Below are 17,790 nucleotides of genomic sequence, written 5' to 3'. Positions count from 1 at the left end.
TTTGGGTTTCACTGCGCAAATTGAATGGAACGAAGTCTTCGATTGATTCGAATTGCGTAAAAGACGAATAATCAGAAAATGAATAAGGCAAACGTATTAATTATTAGAATTCAGCTTCGTTTTACAAGTAAAAAAATTTTAGACTTTGTGTGATCTAGGTTTATGGTGGTAGACGAAGAAACATTACCTGTGATTGGAGGAAGAAAGATACATTCAGGGAATAGAAGAAAAGAGAGGGAATGAGTAATAGAACTAGTGATGGATTTGAGAGGATTAATGCAAGTATGGAATTCTTGTGACTTTTAAGCCTTTAAAAGATCTGACTTTTTGTGATGTTCTGACTGGATATAAAACTATTGAATGCCTTCAATGTATTTAATACTCTGACATCTCTAAGGCTACTGAGAGTTATGTATGCTACCAAAGATCTAAAACTCCATTGACTTTTAAGTGTCTTCAAAGTTCTGAAACTTTTACAACTCTTACATGTTTCATTGATGATCTTATTGTTATATGTCTGCAGAATTCTTAAAGTCCTGCAGCACCTTGATGATTCCCTAGTTCAAAAAGTTTTGCAGGTTTCAAGTATTCTTAAAGAATCCTATCTTTACTAAATTTTGAGTACTCTCAAAGGCTTTCTATTCATTCCATTATTCTTGAAAACTGTAAGTCTTAAAAGTTCTTCATGTTTTGAAATTGCTCAAGTTCTATAATTTTGAATCTTCATTGGTACTTTGAAATTCCTCAATACCTTAATATCTCAAGAGTTTGAATACTTTAAATATCTGGATGCACAAGATCTGCTTAAAAATCGTGGTAGCTATGTTTCAGAACAATCAAACAGAAACAAAAAGTTTTATTATTCTAGGACAGCCTAAAGTTTGAGTATGTTAAATATTTTATCAGGCATGAATTTGTCCGAGTAGGTACTTGTTAGAGAAGGAGTCTCCACCGACCATCGCCAAGAACGAGAGAATTAAAGATAGTCAGCTGGCGAGGGCCGGTATTTTAGTTGCGTGTAAAGGAGCTCCTCCAACGGTAGCGTCCAATGCCTGAAATGCATGCGTGAAATGAGTTCTTAACGCGAATGGGATTTTTCGTAAGAAGGTGTGTAACGTGTTATTAAAACAAGACCGCCGCTGTTACGCTCGCTGTGTACGCCAGTAAATAAATAAAAAGGCGCGCCATTTCGGCCGAACAATTACGGCCGGCCGAAAAAACGAAATGTGTAACCCCCTTCCCCCACTGAAATAACTTCTTCCCCTCCGTTTATAGTGGCGATATCCAAGCTTGTTTGCAGTCTGTTACGAAATAGCGTTCTTTCGATCGTACTCGGTACATTTCAATATCGGTTATAACTGCAGTTAAACCACATGAGAATCATTCACACCGTCGAGATCTCAGACCAACAATACACCTACATTAGTAAGAACGAAATATATGGACGCGGTGGTAATTACCAAGGAGTAATTCATAAAAGTCGGAAAAACGACGGCGGGGTAATTACGAACGGAAAAGAAAAAAAAATACTTATAGAAAAATCTTGAGAAGTTATAATTAGTGGTGCGCGATTGAGATAGGTAATTGTAGCTGTGCATTACGGACTCGGACATTATAAAAAAGCTATTCGATATGGACTTTGAAAAAGTTTAGACGTATTTTACGTAATGTCATCGACGACAATGTTGATTATCATTTTTGAATAATGTACTACGTTTATCGCGCGATTGGAGTGATCGTTTTCGTCGTTTAATATTCTCTTGTGGCGTAATACATATACATGTACAAAATTTTATAAATCACAAGAAGTACCATGTTATTATACACTAATGTAGTGAATAGTTAATGTTTTAACTGATCAGATCAACGGCAATTTTATGTAAATACTTAAAAACATGTATTCTCTGCAAGAAATATGAATGTATTTTTTAATTTAACAATCGAAGTAACCTAGGGCTGCAATTGCAGTAATTTCTGCTTCTACAGAACAACGTCGTTGAGACGTAGATGCAATAATACAAACTTGAAGTGTATGTACGAATTTTCTGCACAGAAAATTGTATAGAATCTACGATGACAAATAAAAAAGGTGAACAATTATGTATTCCTAAGACAAAAGTGACCAGCACAGGATTATAGCAACTTCAGAAAACGGAATACCGCCAAGAAGACAAAATGGAGGATATCTAACACTTTCACGGCGATCATTCTTCAAGTCCCATTTATGGGGACTATCGTTTCCAAAGTTGGAACTGCAGAAGTTGGTTTCGAAATTCATACGATTTATCTCTTAATTACTCATAGGAACGAAAACACGGAACTCGTTCTATTACTTACAAAGTTCCCGAAAACAGAGGCGCATCACCAAGGGAATCGTGTCAAACATATCAAAAGTGGATTCACCTCCGGCAAACAGTCGTCGAGACATCCCCATATATGTCTTTCGCATGCAACCACCATATCACCGCGTGATAGAATATCGCAGTGTTCTATCGCAGTTTTCACGTATCGCCCATTGAACTATGTCGTTCCTCCACCGAACAACACCAGGTACAACATGAACAACCTCGCTACGAGAGACCTGGAACAATCGAAGATAAAACAACCGTCGAATCGCATGTCACCGAAACGTTTCGATCAGTGGTTGTGATCCATTTTCGGTGGATTCGAGGCGATATCGTGTCCGGTGATTGCCGGGAAAAGTGTGCAACATATCGCAGTCGGCCGTCGATGCCGATCGCGAGATCGACTTTCGGCGCTGAATGTCACCTCCATATCGGTAGCATGTCTGAAGTCGCTTCTAGAATGGCGGATATTGTTTGTGCCTCGCGATCTGATAACGTTCACCAAGAGAATTGTCTTCAGATAACAGAAATGTGCCTCTACAATTCCTGCAGATGGTACGGTGTCCTCTTAATGCCTGGAACTCTTAAGTCCGTCGGTTGACTTGAGTAGACTTCATTTATTTGCGATGTTGGATGCTACGCTATTGAGTATATTATGTTTCAAAGCGTACATACATAGAAGTGTAGCAATATGCAAGGAACCATTTAATATGGAGAATCTTTGGTGCTGGGATCAGAAGATTCAAGGAAGGGGCTGACGACTCTATTCTTACGCATCTACCGAATGAATTCATATTATGAATTCATTAATTCTCTGATTGCAGCAAATGTTTACACTCGGTATTAATTACACTGGATAATATTTTCCATTAGTTTCAAAATATGCAACACCAAATACATATACCCGTCGATCACAACGTATAAGCGGAGATCTACCAACGACACCGCCACCATCGTTCTAACTTTGCCAGCAGTCCGCAGCCATCGCAAACTCGGCAAAGATCCGTGGATAAAACCGGGGACGACGCGTCGAACTTAACAAGCAGTCCTCGTTGGGACATTACGAACGATATCGAATAGAACCAACGAAATTCCCATCTTCGTTCATGCGAGGAGACCCATATCGGAGGGACAGAGAGAACCAGAACGATGCGTAGGAGCGACGTGCACGTCAGAGAAGGACAGGATAACACCGGTGGAATAGGTGTAATCGTTTAACGCGCACGATGGTATCTACACGGGCACCGCGCGCGGTAGGCGTGGCTTGTTAGCGCCATGCTGCCTGCCCGATTGGACGGCACGTTTCCAAGTTGGGCGGAGTCATCGGCCGGGGAGGGGATAGCGATACCTTTAGGGGTTTCGTTCCCCTCCACGCACCGTGTTACGTTTGTATACCGTGCCCACACGCATAAACGCGGGCATCGCGATCTATCGTTCGTGTATGGCTATCATGACTGTGTGGTGCGACAGAGTGGGGACGCTGCTTTGCTCCGAGGAGCAATTCCGGACAGGACTGGGGCGGAAGAGGTGGCGGTCGCGTCTGACGATCGCGAGGTTACTCCTCTATCGAGGAGGTGAGTCCACCACTACCACCACCACCACTACCACTGGCCGCCACCGCCGCCGCTACCACCACCGGCCCGTTCCGATCTATGCCACGGTCTCCTGACTTATGCTACGCCCGGCAGGGCCGCCAGTACACGATACGCTTCTACCAGGCGAGCACACCCGGGGTTCTCCGTGCTCTTACTCTCACCTCTACCTCTCTGTCTCTACCTCTCGGCTACCCACAGCCCCGCGAATCCGCGTTTTTCTTCCGCGACTGTGTCACCACAGCGGGAAAAAGTGTGCCCCACGGGAGAGGGAAACAGGCTCCAAAAGGTGAGAGGGGGGGATATCGTGGAGGAGGACGAAGGGGGGAGTGTGTGAGTGTCCAAGTGGGTTCAGTTTCCGCGCGCACGTGACGCGTTCCGATCGAGAAGCGCGTTTCGACGACCTCGTGAGCCGATATCATCCCCCCATCGGTGGTGCGTGTCCACACACACACACACATCCACACGCACGACATTTTTTTTTGGATGGTTGAACTGCGCTGTTGTCCGGTGTCACGTGATCGTGATTGTGACTTTAGTGGATCGTTAGCACCGGAGGAGTGATCAGGGAAGGATACGGTAAATATATCAGTGAGAGTGTGTACGACTACAGTTTAGTGATCAGAGGATAAATCTCGGTGAACTTGTTGGCGTCGAACGAAATGAGTGGTGGATCGCACAGATGTGACTATCGATTGAACGCGACGTTGGACAAGCTTCGATCGTCCAGAACGATTGAAGCAGGATCGTGATCGAGTTTGGTGCAGTGACAATTGACAAGTGTGTTCATGCGTGTGCATCGGGAAGAAAAGTGATTGATTGCTTTGTGTCTGGAGATTATTTTTCCACACCGCCGATCCAGTGAACTCACCGCTTGTCAATCCCACGAACCAGCAGAGAAGCTTCTGTCCAGCTGAGAAATGAGATTTCGTTACGGTAGGATCTACCGCGGCCCGTCACGGTACGAGACTGTCAGTGCACCAACGGTGATGATCCGATAGCCGGTATCTGGTTCGAACGTGTGACAGAAGTGATCAACACAACAAGCTAACCATAATTACGAAAGTGTAACCCAGTACTAAAATGCATATCTTTGTGCCTTCGAATGAATTTCCCATTGGTCGTGAGAAACCGCATGTTTAGCGATACCCAGTTTCCGGTACCAATGATACACATCTGTCACTGCAGCCCTTGACTGTTCACGAATGTGATCGACGACGACCAAGAATCCACCGTTTCCGAACTTCGAACGAGTTCTTCGGACGAAAATTTTTTCCCGTTTCCCGCGATCGAACGCGAAACAGGACAGTGCTATTCGTTATCAGGAAACAGCTGTCGCAGCTGCATCGTCCCGACGCCCAGCACCGGGGATTGGTAGCCGAAAGCTTGACGCCGGCAGCTGGTCAACCCCGTCAGTGACAGACGACGATGACGTAGCGTCGGCGGAAACGAAGGGCGTCACGGTCTGCACGGTGTACGCGCTGGACAGGACCGCCTCGGCGGGGCTGGGGGTGGTTGGGGGTGTTGTCGGTGTCGCTGGCGGTGGAGGAGGAGGAAGAGGAGGAGGCGGAGGAGGAGGAGGAGGGGGAAGTGGCGGCGGTAGCGGGAGCAACGTCGGGGGTGGTGTGCAGGGGGTGGTCGCCGGGATTTGTGGACCAGCGAGTGCGTCCCTCGCGGCGGCCGCGACGGATTACGTGACGTCGGCATGCTATCCCCCGGGATCACAGCTTGCCCTGACCGCCTCTCACCCTCAGCCCCACGTCGTTGATCCCGCGATGACGCCGACCTCGGCGCCGGTGCCGACACCGACCACGGCGTCGGGACCCAACAACCCGGTCGCGATGAGCCAACTAGGAACCGTTTATGCCACCAAACGAAGACGTCGGAATGGGAAAAGGTTGGTGGTATACCCTATAATACGCTACGAATACTTCATTGAACATCCCTCGCGGGTTTGTGGCTGGGAATAAAAAGAAACCGAACGTGGTGGAGAAAGAAGTTAATGATAAGAATGATTAGAGTAGGCGGTAGCGATTCTCTCTCCCTCGATTACACGTTGTCTCGCGTTCACGTTGGAAAATTGTCGAAGGAAAGTGGGGGTCGCAAAAGCGCTAATTTGTCAGCCATTGAATAGAGAAACGATAGCCACGAAGTATCGTGACGCGGTGCATATACAATTCATGTGACTAAAGCCGGTGCTAATGGGATCGGGGGTAGGGTGTTTGCGGGTGTAAAGCGTGCCCCGATGTGCCAGACTTAACGCTGCCAGGCCGCTTCAAAGACGTACCATTTCATCCGATTCAACTCTTGGACAGAGGGGCATGTAGCCGGTGTTTTTCACATGGAGTCTTATTGATTATGCGCTAATGCGACACGCTATGCATCTATAGGTCATAAATTTAGTACTCGTAGCGGGGGAATAGTCATTATTCCGCTCAAGGTGGAATACGGGTGGAAGTATTTTAGATTCCGTTATACCGACCGGTGTGGGCGGATTGGAAGAGTGCAGGGCAAGTGCAAGGAAAGAGCACACTGTATAGATCTCCATTAATTATCTGAAGGTTAAGGCAAAGTTTCCACTTTGACTTTACACGAAGCCAAGTGAAATGCAGACCATCTGATTAGGAGCAATTAAAACACCTGGTGTGTCGAATGTTCATTGCTGGAAGCATTCTACACAGTGGACACTTGAGCAATTAACACGATCTTCTGTAACTTGTTGAAGTGACGAGTGCTGTAGACAAATAGAAACATAGGGGTGAAACTTTCTACATTCATCTTGCGTGAAACAGAGAAATATACCTGCTATCTATTCTTTGGAGATGAGGTTTGTGCTCTCCAAGAAATGGCAAGATACTCAAGGAAAATATCTGGGATAGCGAGTGTGATCCACGATTCTGAATTTCTCCCATAACACGGAAATGCACGCGAACGCACGTGCGCTTGAACGCGACACTTGGTTGCGCGGGGGTATCAGACGCGCATAAGTATAGCGCGTTGGTGCGCAGGACACACGATACATATACGTGTATAATGTTCGATACATCAAGAGAAAGATAGACCGGGGATAACCGGTGCTAAGCTGACAGAGACGGAGTGCGGCACTGATTGCGAGGAAGGGGGTGTAGGGGAGAGGGCAGAACCGCCCTGTGGCAAAGGAATATCCGTCTGAACTTTACTAGAATCGTTTGCATACGTTGCTCGTAATTAGCTGAGATATACCCGAATGAGCGTTAACTTCCTTTTTTTTTCTCTCTGTCTTTTTATCGCGTCCACTGTACACACTGCCTGGGGGGAGAGAATAGGAATCGCGGAAGGTGGGGGTGGCACGGTAAGACGTGTTTCGTAGTGTTGCGTCGCAAGACCGCCATTTTTGTAGGTTGGGGGTCAACGAGGCAGGACGATCTCGGGATATAGACAAAAGTGTCCACGAAGTTTGAAATGAGTTCCCGCGCGATCGATTAAGTTCGAACTCAGGAAAGATTACGTTCAGCTTACAAAGCCAAGGAAAAAAGATATCGACCGAGTTTTACAATTATAATTACGATTGTTTATCAACAAACCGGGATGCATATTCATAACGCGAGTGCGGTGGCAAGGCGCATAAAAAAGACGCGTGACATAATCGACCGATAGGGTAATTTAAACCAACATTGCCGCTTTATTTTAATGACTCACGTTCCTCGAACGTATTTTACATTTGTCGATATCTGTATTTCACCGTATTATGAATATTTTCCCGTCGGATATGTATGTTAGGCTTTCACGACACGGAAAATGTACATACATAACTTCATTTTCTTCTGGCGAATGAACACGTTCCATCAGAGCATGATTTTTTTCACCTTAGCTTGAAATTCACTATTCAAGACAGTTAGCAAAATGTGTTATGCACAAATTACTTTATTACTGAATCCTACCGGACCCTCCTCCTCTAGCCAGACAGTTTCATTGTTCCACAGTTTAACTTTGTCCAGTCGCTCCGGCGAACGAACAAAGGCGACAGGGTTGATCCCCTGATCGTTCCTTGATCCTTCAAGGATTCAGGGAACGTGTCACGTCCGACGATCGACGGGTTGGTTCGCAGATCGAGCGCGGGAAGCCCTGGACACAACAGCGAACTTACGTCGTGATCCCGGTGATCACGGACGGGCATAATGGAGTTTTAAACGGTGTTTCGAGGTGTACGGCCGACGATTCCCCTCTCGTTTCTACCCGTCTGCTTTCCTTTGATACGATAAAGAAGAGAAGAAAGAATGAGACGGGCTATCCGGCAGAGAATGGCTCGGGGCGATCTGTCTGGTTCATTCTTCGCTTCTTCCTTGGCTCCTTCAGCTCCTACGGATCTAAGGAGTCCTTCCCTCGGGCTTGGGTGATTCTAGGCGAATGAGTGTTTAGGGATGCGTATGTTCTGCACATCCGCTATGGTTCTGTGCTTAATTCTTGCTGTTGACACTGGGCTGATAACTTGAAGACGTGTGACAGAAACAGTTCAATTGATCCTCCAACATTAGCTATGATGTAGTGGGTAGAGTTGAGTAGAGTAATGTGAGTGGAATTATCGGGAAGTGTCGCGCTCCGCAGCGAAGTGTTTGATACCTAACGATCCACAGCATAGGGGGCGCGGAGTGGCGAGTTTCCCAAAAATTCCCGAGGGTTCGGGGAAGATGGTGGCCCCGCGATACACAGTGTTCGCCGTTGCCTAATGACAGCAGCTTCTATAATTTGGAGTTTTTGAGCGAACGGCCAAATTACCGGTGAAGGAAGGGATTACTGTTATTACACGCGGCCGCGGACTCAGTCGAAACCTGATTATACTTTAGTCAGTCTCTCTCTCGATCTTGACTCGTTCGACTGTCAGCTTCGCTCTCGTTCACCGTGAAAGTGGGAGGGGGAGGGAAGGGCTCTCGATTTCTTCGAGGGCTCCGCGATCCCTCGAACGACCCTTCAACCGCGCAACCCACGTTCCGCCGAATTTACCGGTTTTCCTTTTCTCGAATGTTAACGCTTGAGAATGCAGCCCCGGTGAAACACATCCGTTTTCATGATCCATAATCCATCTCTCTCTCTCTCTCTCTCTCTCTCTCTCTCTCTCTCTCTCTCTCTTTCTTTCTCCTCCGTTCGCATTCCGATAATTGGCGTTCCGCGATTCTAATTCAAAAAGCGGTCGAAGTTCTCGATTTCACGTTCGCAACATGCGATCTTTTAATTACGCGGACTGACCGACGGGGTCCACTAACAGGGGGCGCGTTCTGAAATTGCCACGAGAGAGCAACTAAAGAACCATTCACCAAGAGGTCGATGATTTCTTGATGGACAGCAGCCGTCGTGCCGGGTTTCGGCTGATTAGTTCTTAAGTAATTGCCGCGCATCCTTATGGCCTTCTAACGTGCGTTTATAGCCTTGTAATGAACCTGCTTCTGAGACCTTTGTTCCATTCAGCCGGCCAAAGATCTTCGGACGGACCTTAGTGGTTCACCGGAGGATGTTCGGTTGTCCATTAAGAGTTTAGCTTTCGTTCTTATGAACGTATATACGTATATACATATAGCGTTTATAGAAAATTGAGGATGAAGAGTTTAGTTTCTATCCTCGACGTTTCTCAGGATCTGTCTAAAATTTATAATCGAGCTATGATCATTCTGTTATTGCCCGTTGAACAACGAAATATATCGAATAATTGTTGTTTCGCGAATGAATTTCGCCTGGGTCAGGTCCCTACCAGGAGTGATTTATCTCGCGGAAAGCAGAGTCAACACAGCCCCGACGGGGAACGACGAGTTAGATATCGTACGATCGGGGCAAGATTTAATTCCGTAGCCGAAGGAGGATATCGTTTACCTACTTTCTACGTCGCAGCGAGCACAAGCTGTAATTTAATAGACTCCCCTCGCGTTAGTCGGCGCCGTGATGCGTTTCGCTCGTGCGAGAGATATGTATAGCTCCGAGCCCGCGACAAGACCATTATTGCTGGAACACTCATAACTCCCGTAACCAGCCACACCCAACAGATTTAACACCTCGTATCCAATTATAACGATGCCCCGTGTCACGCTTATAATTGGTGCCCCATTACATATTGCCCTATCGCTTCCGACCCTGGTACTGTGGCCCTCTGTCTCTCGTCTTCTTTGGGTCGAAGTTTCGACTGTTCTGGATCCCACCCATTTTGATGCCTCACTCCAGAGAGTAACGTATCCTTAGACAGTGCTGTCCAGACCCTAAGATTCTCTTAAGATATCTTTGACAGTCGAACAACCTTTGCTTATTCTTAGTTTAGGTTATTTTACCGGCGGTCATTCGTCTTTTGAAAAGATTCAGTCAATCTCAGGTATATAGATATCGTTGCAAGCGAGTTCTGCTCACGTGAAACAAAGTGTCCACGAAGGGAACAGGGATACAGGTTGGCGAACGAGCCGATTAAACAATCGGCGGGATGCACGGTGCATCATCCACCCGCGATCGGGGCTGCTGGCCCCTTCGGGGCCCCCGGCCAATGGTGAATGGGCCGCACAGCAAGGAATATCCGTCCTCGCGGTTACAGCACCGTGAATAGAGCCATAACGAAGTGAAACGTGCAGGTGAATTTATGCCGCAGGAACGGACGAGCGCCGTTCTCGTTCTCCGCCTTGCTGTTCCTGGCGACCTGAAAGGCGACCAGTGTGTAGACCAAGAAAAAATGCAAAAACGGTCGTGGATTTAATTAAAGGTTAGGGGTCCGATCACATTCGGTCGCGTTAGGTTTTATTGATTAAGAGCAACTCTGATTTCTTTATGTATATTGTATTCTAGTGGAGAATAGTCTCTGTTTTATTTTCTTTAAAAAGATATCATCTTTCCAGTAGACAGTCATTGGTTACCCTCAGTAAAGGTGTCCTTAAATATGTTTCATCGCGAGAAATACAGGTGACTGATAGAAAACGAGATGGAACTCGAGATTTCGTGTCGAAACAACCGGCCCTGGCCCCAAACGATGCACCGATCCGGCTTTGGGGCCTGGGCTCGGAACGATCCGGACCCGGTACGGCGCTGTGTGTTTAACTATTCAATAATTCATCCCGCCATTCATCACCAGCCAAGTGTAAAATTTATCTTATTTTTATGTATTGGCCCCCTCCAGCTCGCCACCATGTATCAACTTCTTATTAGCCACGATTTGTTTGCCGCGCGGGGCATCTCGGCTCTCCCCAACCCCACCAGCAATCGTCCGCTCGTGTCCACTAACGACAATGACCGGTCCCCCGTTGTCGAACTGTGTTTGATCTATCATCGAGCGCCAATTCGAATTCCGTACGTTCACCCGTTACTCCGATTCACGACGATCTGCGCAAGATTACCTGGTCATCTTAACATCGACGGGCGTTGAATAATCAGGTTTCACAAACAATCGTTCGTTAATCATCGAATTGAACGCGTTAGGGGTGTTCTTCTGGATGACTAATCGTGCCACTCAGCGTATACTGCCTACCGTGGGAATTCATTTTTTTTTAAGCGAATGCACAGTAGTGATAACGATACATTTGATTTGTATCGATACGTATTGATACCCAGAGTATAACACATATCTATCGGGAGTAAAATATCAATATTGTCGGTATCGATTCGGCTTCGGGCAAAAAACGAATTTACAATGAAAAATTTCTCCCTATAAGATTATTGTCCTGGCGCGGATCCGCGTTCGGGACGTCTCTATAGTGATTATTTCAGTACCTTCCTGCTTTTATAACATGAAACTTCGTCAACCTTAGACTCAGTTTTCACAGTTTAGAAATTAGCGGAGATAGAACAATTAAGGACTAGAGCGACGATTTGTGTACGAGCCTATAGTTATCATTCATCGTATCTAACGCACAACGTTCCCTGAGTCACTCTGTGTGTATTCAATGAGTTCGCCTCAGGAGGATCCAAAAAGACCAATTTAGTTGCACCAATTCCACCATTCAACAGATTCTACATTCAAACACGCGTATACAATATACATATGTATATGTACATCTCCGTTAAAGACGTCCTCCCTGATATGTGGTCCTGGTGTAATTACGATCGTCGAGCCGTCTATCTGCACGGCGAGAAAAACGGATGCTTGAAAAACCAAATGACAGCTTCTGGTGACGTAATGACAATGAGGTGGCCGCCTCCTGGCACCGGAAGTACCTGCTACGTTGGAGGATCGAGGCGAACACCACCGATGTCATGTGTCTTCGTTGATCTACCCTCCCCTTCCAACTAGTCTTTCTGTTCCACTCTTTCTCCCTCTCTCTCTGTGTGACGAATAAATGACTAAATTGCCGTGGAACGGGGCTAATTATCGACCTTCGGTGAAAAAAAAAAAAGAAGAAGAAGAAACGGAGCATCTCCCCACCGGGCGTACATTACGGATCGTTGTCGAGCTGCGTACGCGTCCGGCCAATTTTGCAAGTTCGACCTAGCGTGATTACCGGCTTTCGGAACGGAATGATTTCCTTCAAGCTGTCAGAAGGAAGTTTGGCAGCGAGGTTGAAGGCGGACGGGACGGAATTACCGGTGGAATTTAGACCGTGATCGGGGGCGACTAGGAATGCGTGTCTTTTGGGAATAGAAAAATATCGAAGTTTTTGCGCGTTAAATAGAAGCAACGCTCTTCGAAAAGACCCGAGGATTAAATTTCCCGGAGTACAATCAAATAATTAACGAAACAGCTGTGATCCCACTGTGTTCCGTTATTTCGTGTAATTTAGGTTGTCGACGGCCAGTGTGACCACACTGGACAAATATTTCGTACTCACTTATGCAGGAAGAAGATACTCAGTTTGAAAGAAAGTACTACAACTTTTATTTGATTATGTTTCATTTTATAGAGGGCAATTTACAGTATTACTACCTTATTATTGAAACACATAATTATTTAAATTATCCCGACAATTCGGTTGTTGTGCTAAATTTTAAATGTAAATCAAAATTTTTACGTAATAGGATCCAAATTACGGTATGCGTCAATAAAAAGATGGTTATTCATATTAAATTATTTAATTTTTTCACTTGGTTTCATTGTTTTAATGGTCTTATAATGCGCAGGAAGTGTTTGAATAGCGAAGAATATATTTTCATTGGCTAGTGTCAGTTGGATTCTGCGAGTATGGGATCCGGAAGGAGGAGAATGTTGGGGAACAGTGACAGGGGAGGAAAAAAAGAGAAATCAAGCTTGTTTCACTGAGATATCTATTGGAATATATTTATTCGATTCGGTATTCGTGGTAAAATAATTCTGCGAATGAATTTTCACATGGCGGAAAGAGACATCGTCGCGTGACCGTGCACGCCGTGCCTACCTCGTGGGCGGAGAGGACTATCCTTTTAGCGTTCGGGACAACACGGGAACCGGTACGCGTCAGTTAGTCAATCATCGGTCGTCGTTTGCATCCTTTCCCTGTATTTCTGCTGTTACTATCCCGCTCGTTTCGGTACGAATTTGCATTCGGGGGGAACGCGAAATTGGGCGGCGCAACGATAGAGCTCTAATGCTCGCGGGGCGGACCACCTCGCCGTGTAAACACAGGGTAGTCCCCGGTGATGGCTTTCTGGGTTCATTATCTTCGCCCCGTGGTGCATGCTACGCTTCTGCGTTCGAATTTTCATTCTAACCGGACGGATCGAAAACCGCGGGAATTGCGGGATCGCGAAATAACGAACGCCTGTCTTTAGCGTTCTGTCTTGGAAACGAGCGGTTTTGTGGCCTTGCGAACCGATCTCTGTATACCTACCGTAACGTCGGAATAATGTATATCGCATTGGAAGAGATTAATGTTGTGCAATTGGTTTCTTTTCTGGTGCATCGTTTGCATGAAGTACATTTCTGGTAGTGATTGCGATACATTTGAATTGTATCGAAATGTCGATACTTATGGGTTAAGTATCGACACCGTAATATATCGTAACGTTACGATACTGTATCGCCTATCACTACTTTTAGGTGCCCAGTGAAGCTAGTGTTGGTGATAAATTGTAATTATTGAAAAAGGTTTGCGCTCGTCCATGCATCAAAGTCACCGGCCAACTGCAATGCAGCAGTGCGATTGTTTAGCGCTGAAGGTTTTCTGATTCGTTGGCTCTTGGTGGGCACAACGTAAAAATGAAACGTTTTAGTGGAACAATTTTTCTATTAAGTTATGGTTAACGGAATAATAAACGGTTCACCAAATTTCGCTCGAAAAACACGCAATTTTCACGACTACGAGCCTGCGACTTCGCGTGACGCGTCATTAAGGTCGATCGGCCTACGAATTAAATGTTAAAATCGGAATGACAGTGTGTCAAACCGTTTATACGATAAATGTTCTCGCTCGCCGAAGACGACAGGGTAGGCGGGAATCACCATGCACGGTCGGGGAATTAATTAATCGAAAACCGGAGAGAGACGCGCCTACAGATTGCCGTGAAATTGCTGGTTCGGGATCCGGTCAGAAATCGCGGTAAATAACCGATGTACGCATTCTGTCGCGCGCGGAATTTCGACTAAATATGGACGTGCGCGCACGATCATCAACGTATCATTTCTATGCTAATGACCGTGGATACGCGGCGGCTACGATACGTTGGTGGATCGGCTGCTTAAAGGACCGATTTGCACATACTTACATGAGTGTAGGTCGCGATACGATTTCGTAATTATGCGTAATAAACACCGAATGATTGCAGAATTTATCTTGACCGATTAATTCGGGTGCCCTTAGAAACGAGGACCGAATCGAGGATAGTATCATATAAAAAGATTTTGAAAATTGGACATTGCAAGCTTTCTGTCGCTATTCCATCGTCATTTGTGATTCAGCATGGTCAAACTAGATTAGGGATGTTCGATTCCGATTCGATTTTTCAGAAGATCGATGTATAACTACATTAACGACCAAAACTATGATACCAGGTTTGATAATTGAACAAGGAGGAAAATATTATTCTACAAAGAGTCAATGAAGGTAAAGCAATAATGTATTACTGTTCTATCAATCATGAACTCTGCTCCCATACTTTAGGCTGTTAGTATATAGCATATATATCTATATATGTTATAGAACATTCCTAAACTAGATCGTTTCGAGACAAAGGAATGCTTGGCAGCGGTAGCGGTCATATTGATAACCTAGAGAGGATCTTCCTAGATCCTCTATCCCTCCTACGTTTTCAACCTAGTCGAACGTCGGTGTTCAGACACCCAATAGACCGTCGTTCAGCGTCTGTTCACCGAGTCAAAAATGAAGACTTCTCTCCCGGGTGCGCGAAACCAGACTTGTCTCCTGGGTGATATGCAAATTCAAGTGGCGGCGCGCAATCGCCGTTACAAATTCGAGGCAGACCCCGGTTCAGTCCGGGCCCCAGCCGATCCGTAGACGTGTAATCTTCGAAGCTAGCCACTAGGCGGGGTAATAACACGCTCGCGATCACCGCGCGCCGGGGTATCAAAATACCCTAGCCAGAGCAGAGTGTGTTGGCCCTGGCACGTAGCGCGAAATCGGTAGCAAGTACCCTAACAGGTGAAGTCCTCGGAGCCAGAGAAAGAGTGATTTTCTCTCTGCTATTGCATAGAGCAGTACGTCGATAGTGTTTCGCGGCGTTTATTTTAACCGGCCGGGTTGTAGTTGCCGCCTGGCGATACTGATTATTATGGCATTACCGTAGGTGTGTTGCGAACCTCTGAGGGAGGATTGAACGTCGGCTGGATCGGTGGAAAGCTTCGTGGGAGAGATTCTAGGTCGTTTTGAAAAGCAGGTGATTTGATTAGAGAAAACTTTCTCGAGGTGGTGGCAAAGTGAAGTTTCAAGGAGACTTAGGGTGGGCGTGTATAGACAGTTTGGGGTGCAAGTTGTAGTACCGTAGATGAAGGGTTGGTAGCAAGTTAAAATGTAAGTGCGTCTAGATTTAGAGTACCTGGTGAGGAATGTCTAGATTGGATGGGGCTTTTTGGGCTTTAAAATTGTAGTAACAACCTCTCTTGAATCTCGAGATTAGGAATAGGATGAACTGTCTTCTTGTCAAAGGCGAGGACCCCTAGTGAGGTACATATATGTTGATTGAAGGGTTCTTTGAGGTGTTAGAAGATTAGAAACAATGAACTCTTCTAGAATTTCGAGATCAGGAAAAGGATGAATTGTTTTTTTATTAAAGTAAAGAACCCCCATTTTTACGACCTCGCTAACGTGGCTCGTATTATTTTTCTCGCGTGCCCTTGAATCATTCTGAACCGAGGGCGAAAGAGAGAGTGAGTGAAACAGGCAGGGAAGTAGTCAGCACCGCGAAACACCGTTTTCAACGATCCCATAATTTCGGAATTCTTCTAAGTGTAAACGCCTACTTGATGTTTTTGGTGTATCGTGTAATCGTAAAGAACAGCCTACAGGACAATGTTGTACATGTGGTGGTGGGGAACTTTCATATAAATTCTCGAGGGCGAGTCGACTCAATTTTTTCCGCTTTCTGCTTGTTGTGCTTTGCCTCGTCTTTTTTTTTTTTTTTTTTTCGTTTTCTTACTCGTCGTCGTTGTTGTTGTTGTTGCTCCTCGGATCGGTATTAATTAGCATAATTTCAGGCGTGCCTGTCCTCGATGGCAGGTGGAACAGAAGAGCAGCGAGCCCGGTTTCCGGCAGCCGCGCCCCGTCACTGGATCGACTTGATTTATTTAATAAAATTACAGACGAAAGAAGAGACTCCGTGATCGGGATACATATACGTATAGGCGGGATCGATATGTTTTTCAGTAAATAACCCGTGATGGAAATAAATTGAACGGCCCTGAGCAAATAAGAAACATGGTAATGAAAGTGAATCGAACGGTTAAACAGGGATGTAATGTGTAATTGATTACGGGTCGCGCGTTGTCGATATGTAGTTACCCATAATGAAGAATAAATTTATTATGTAATGAAACATGGTAATTGCCGTGGAATATTGCAAGTACATTAATGCCTCGATAAGTGCGACAAATCAAGATCCATTTCGGAGCATTCGTTGCATGGCGGAAAGGTTTTCAGCATTTCATAAATTTGTTTGCATTCATCGAGGGATCACTGTACTGAGAATTTCTCGGCTAATCCTGTCTTGAAGGAGGTACATACATATATTGAAACGGGGGCGACGAGATGTGGAGAAAAAAATGGCGGCTCGTTGGCTCCACGTTTATTTCGATCGTTTTTTGTCGTCCCGGTAGTCGACGGACCAGCTTGAAAAATCAGCCGCTTTTAAGAATAATCGGTAGATGCGGTTGCAACATGATAGTCGAGCCGGCGCGCGGCGAGTACGCGCCAGTTACGCGACCGGTCCGGTGTCGCCATTTTAGAGATTTTTCCGTCAGGCTTTCTGCTTTTTCATCGAAACCCACACTTTCCATCCGCTTTCCTGCGCCGAACAATCCGAGACAGTCGTTTATTTATGATCGACACTTGCTTTTACCTCGCCTTGTTTTATCCGAGCGACCAACTTACCTGGCTGATTCACCTGTGCAACGGATAGCTACTCGAATAACCGTCCAGGCATTATACGCCACCTAGATCAAAGAGTTTCTTTGGTAAAGATTCTAATGAAAAATTAAAGTCTGAGTTTGGATCAAGTTCACCTGACCAGTAGTACGATGAGTTAAATGTTACCTAATGTATGAAAATATCAAACAATTTGGAACCAGTAATATAATATAACATTGCTGACAAACAATTCGAACGATCAGTTATTAAGCAGAAAGATCAAGGAAAATTTTTGTTATCGAGTTTGATAGTAGACGTGCAACGATATAAATGGCAGGAACACCCAATATCTGCCAGAGTCAAGCGTGTGCAGACACGGTCTACGTAGAATGCACGCGTTCAGGTTCACCGTACGTCCGATCGGGG

At 45.6% G+C, this 17,790-nt stretch overlaps 1 protein-coding gene across 1 annotated transcript in view; it reads left to right on the top strand.

Moving 5' to 3' along the window:
• Nucleotides 1-5,763: 5,763 nt before the first annotated feature.
• Nucleotides 5,764-17,790, top strand: part of LOC107186271 (circadian locomoter output cycles protein kaput) — a 127,963-nt gene continuing 115,936 nt past the window's right edge. Inside the window, exon 1 of the mRNA XM_015574102.1 lies at nucleotides 5,764-5,834. Within this exon, the coding sequence (XP_015429588.1) occupies nucleotides 5,779-5,834 (56 nt within the window). The 5' untranslated portion in view covers nucleotides 5,764-5,778. The remainder of the gene's footprint in view (nucleotides 5,835-17,790) is intronic.

This window comes from Dufourea novaeangliae, unplaced genomic scaffold (assembly GCF_001272555.1).
Source record: "Dufourea novaeangliae isolate 0120121106 unplaced genomic scaffold, ASM127255v1 scaffold64, whole genome shotgun sequence".
NCBI lineage: Eukaryota > Metazoa > Arthropoda > Insecta > Hymenoptera > Halictidae > Dufourea > Dufourea novaeangliae.
This window is presented reverse-complemented; position numbering and strand designations above follow the sequence as displayed.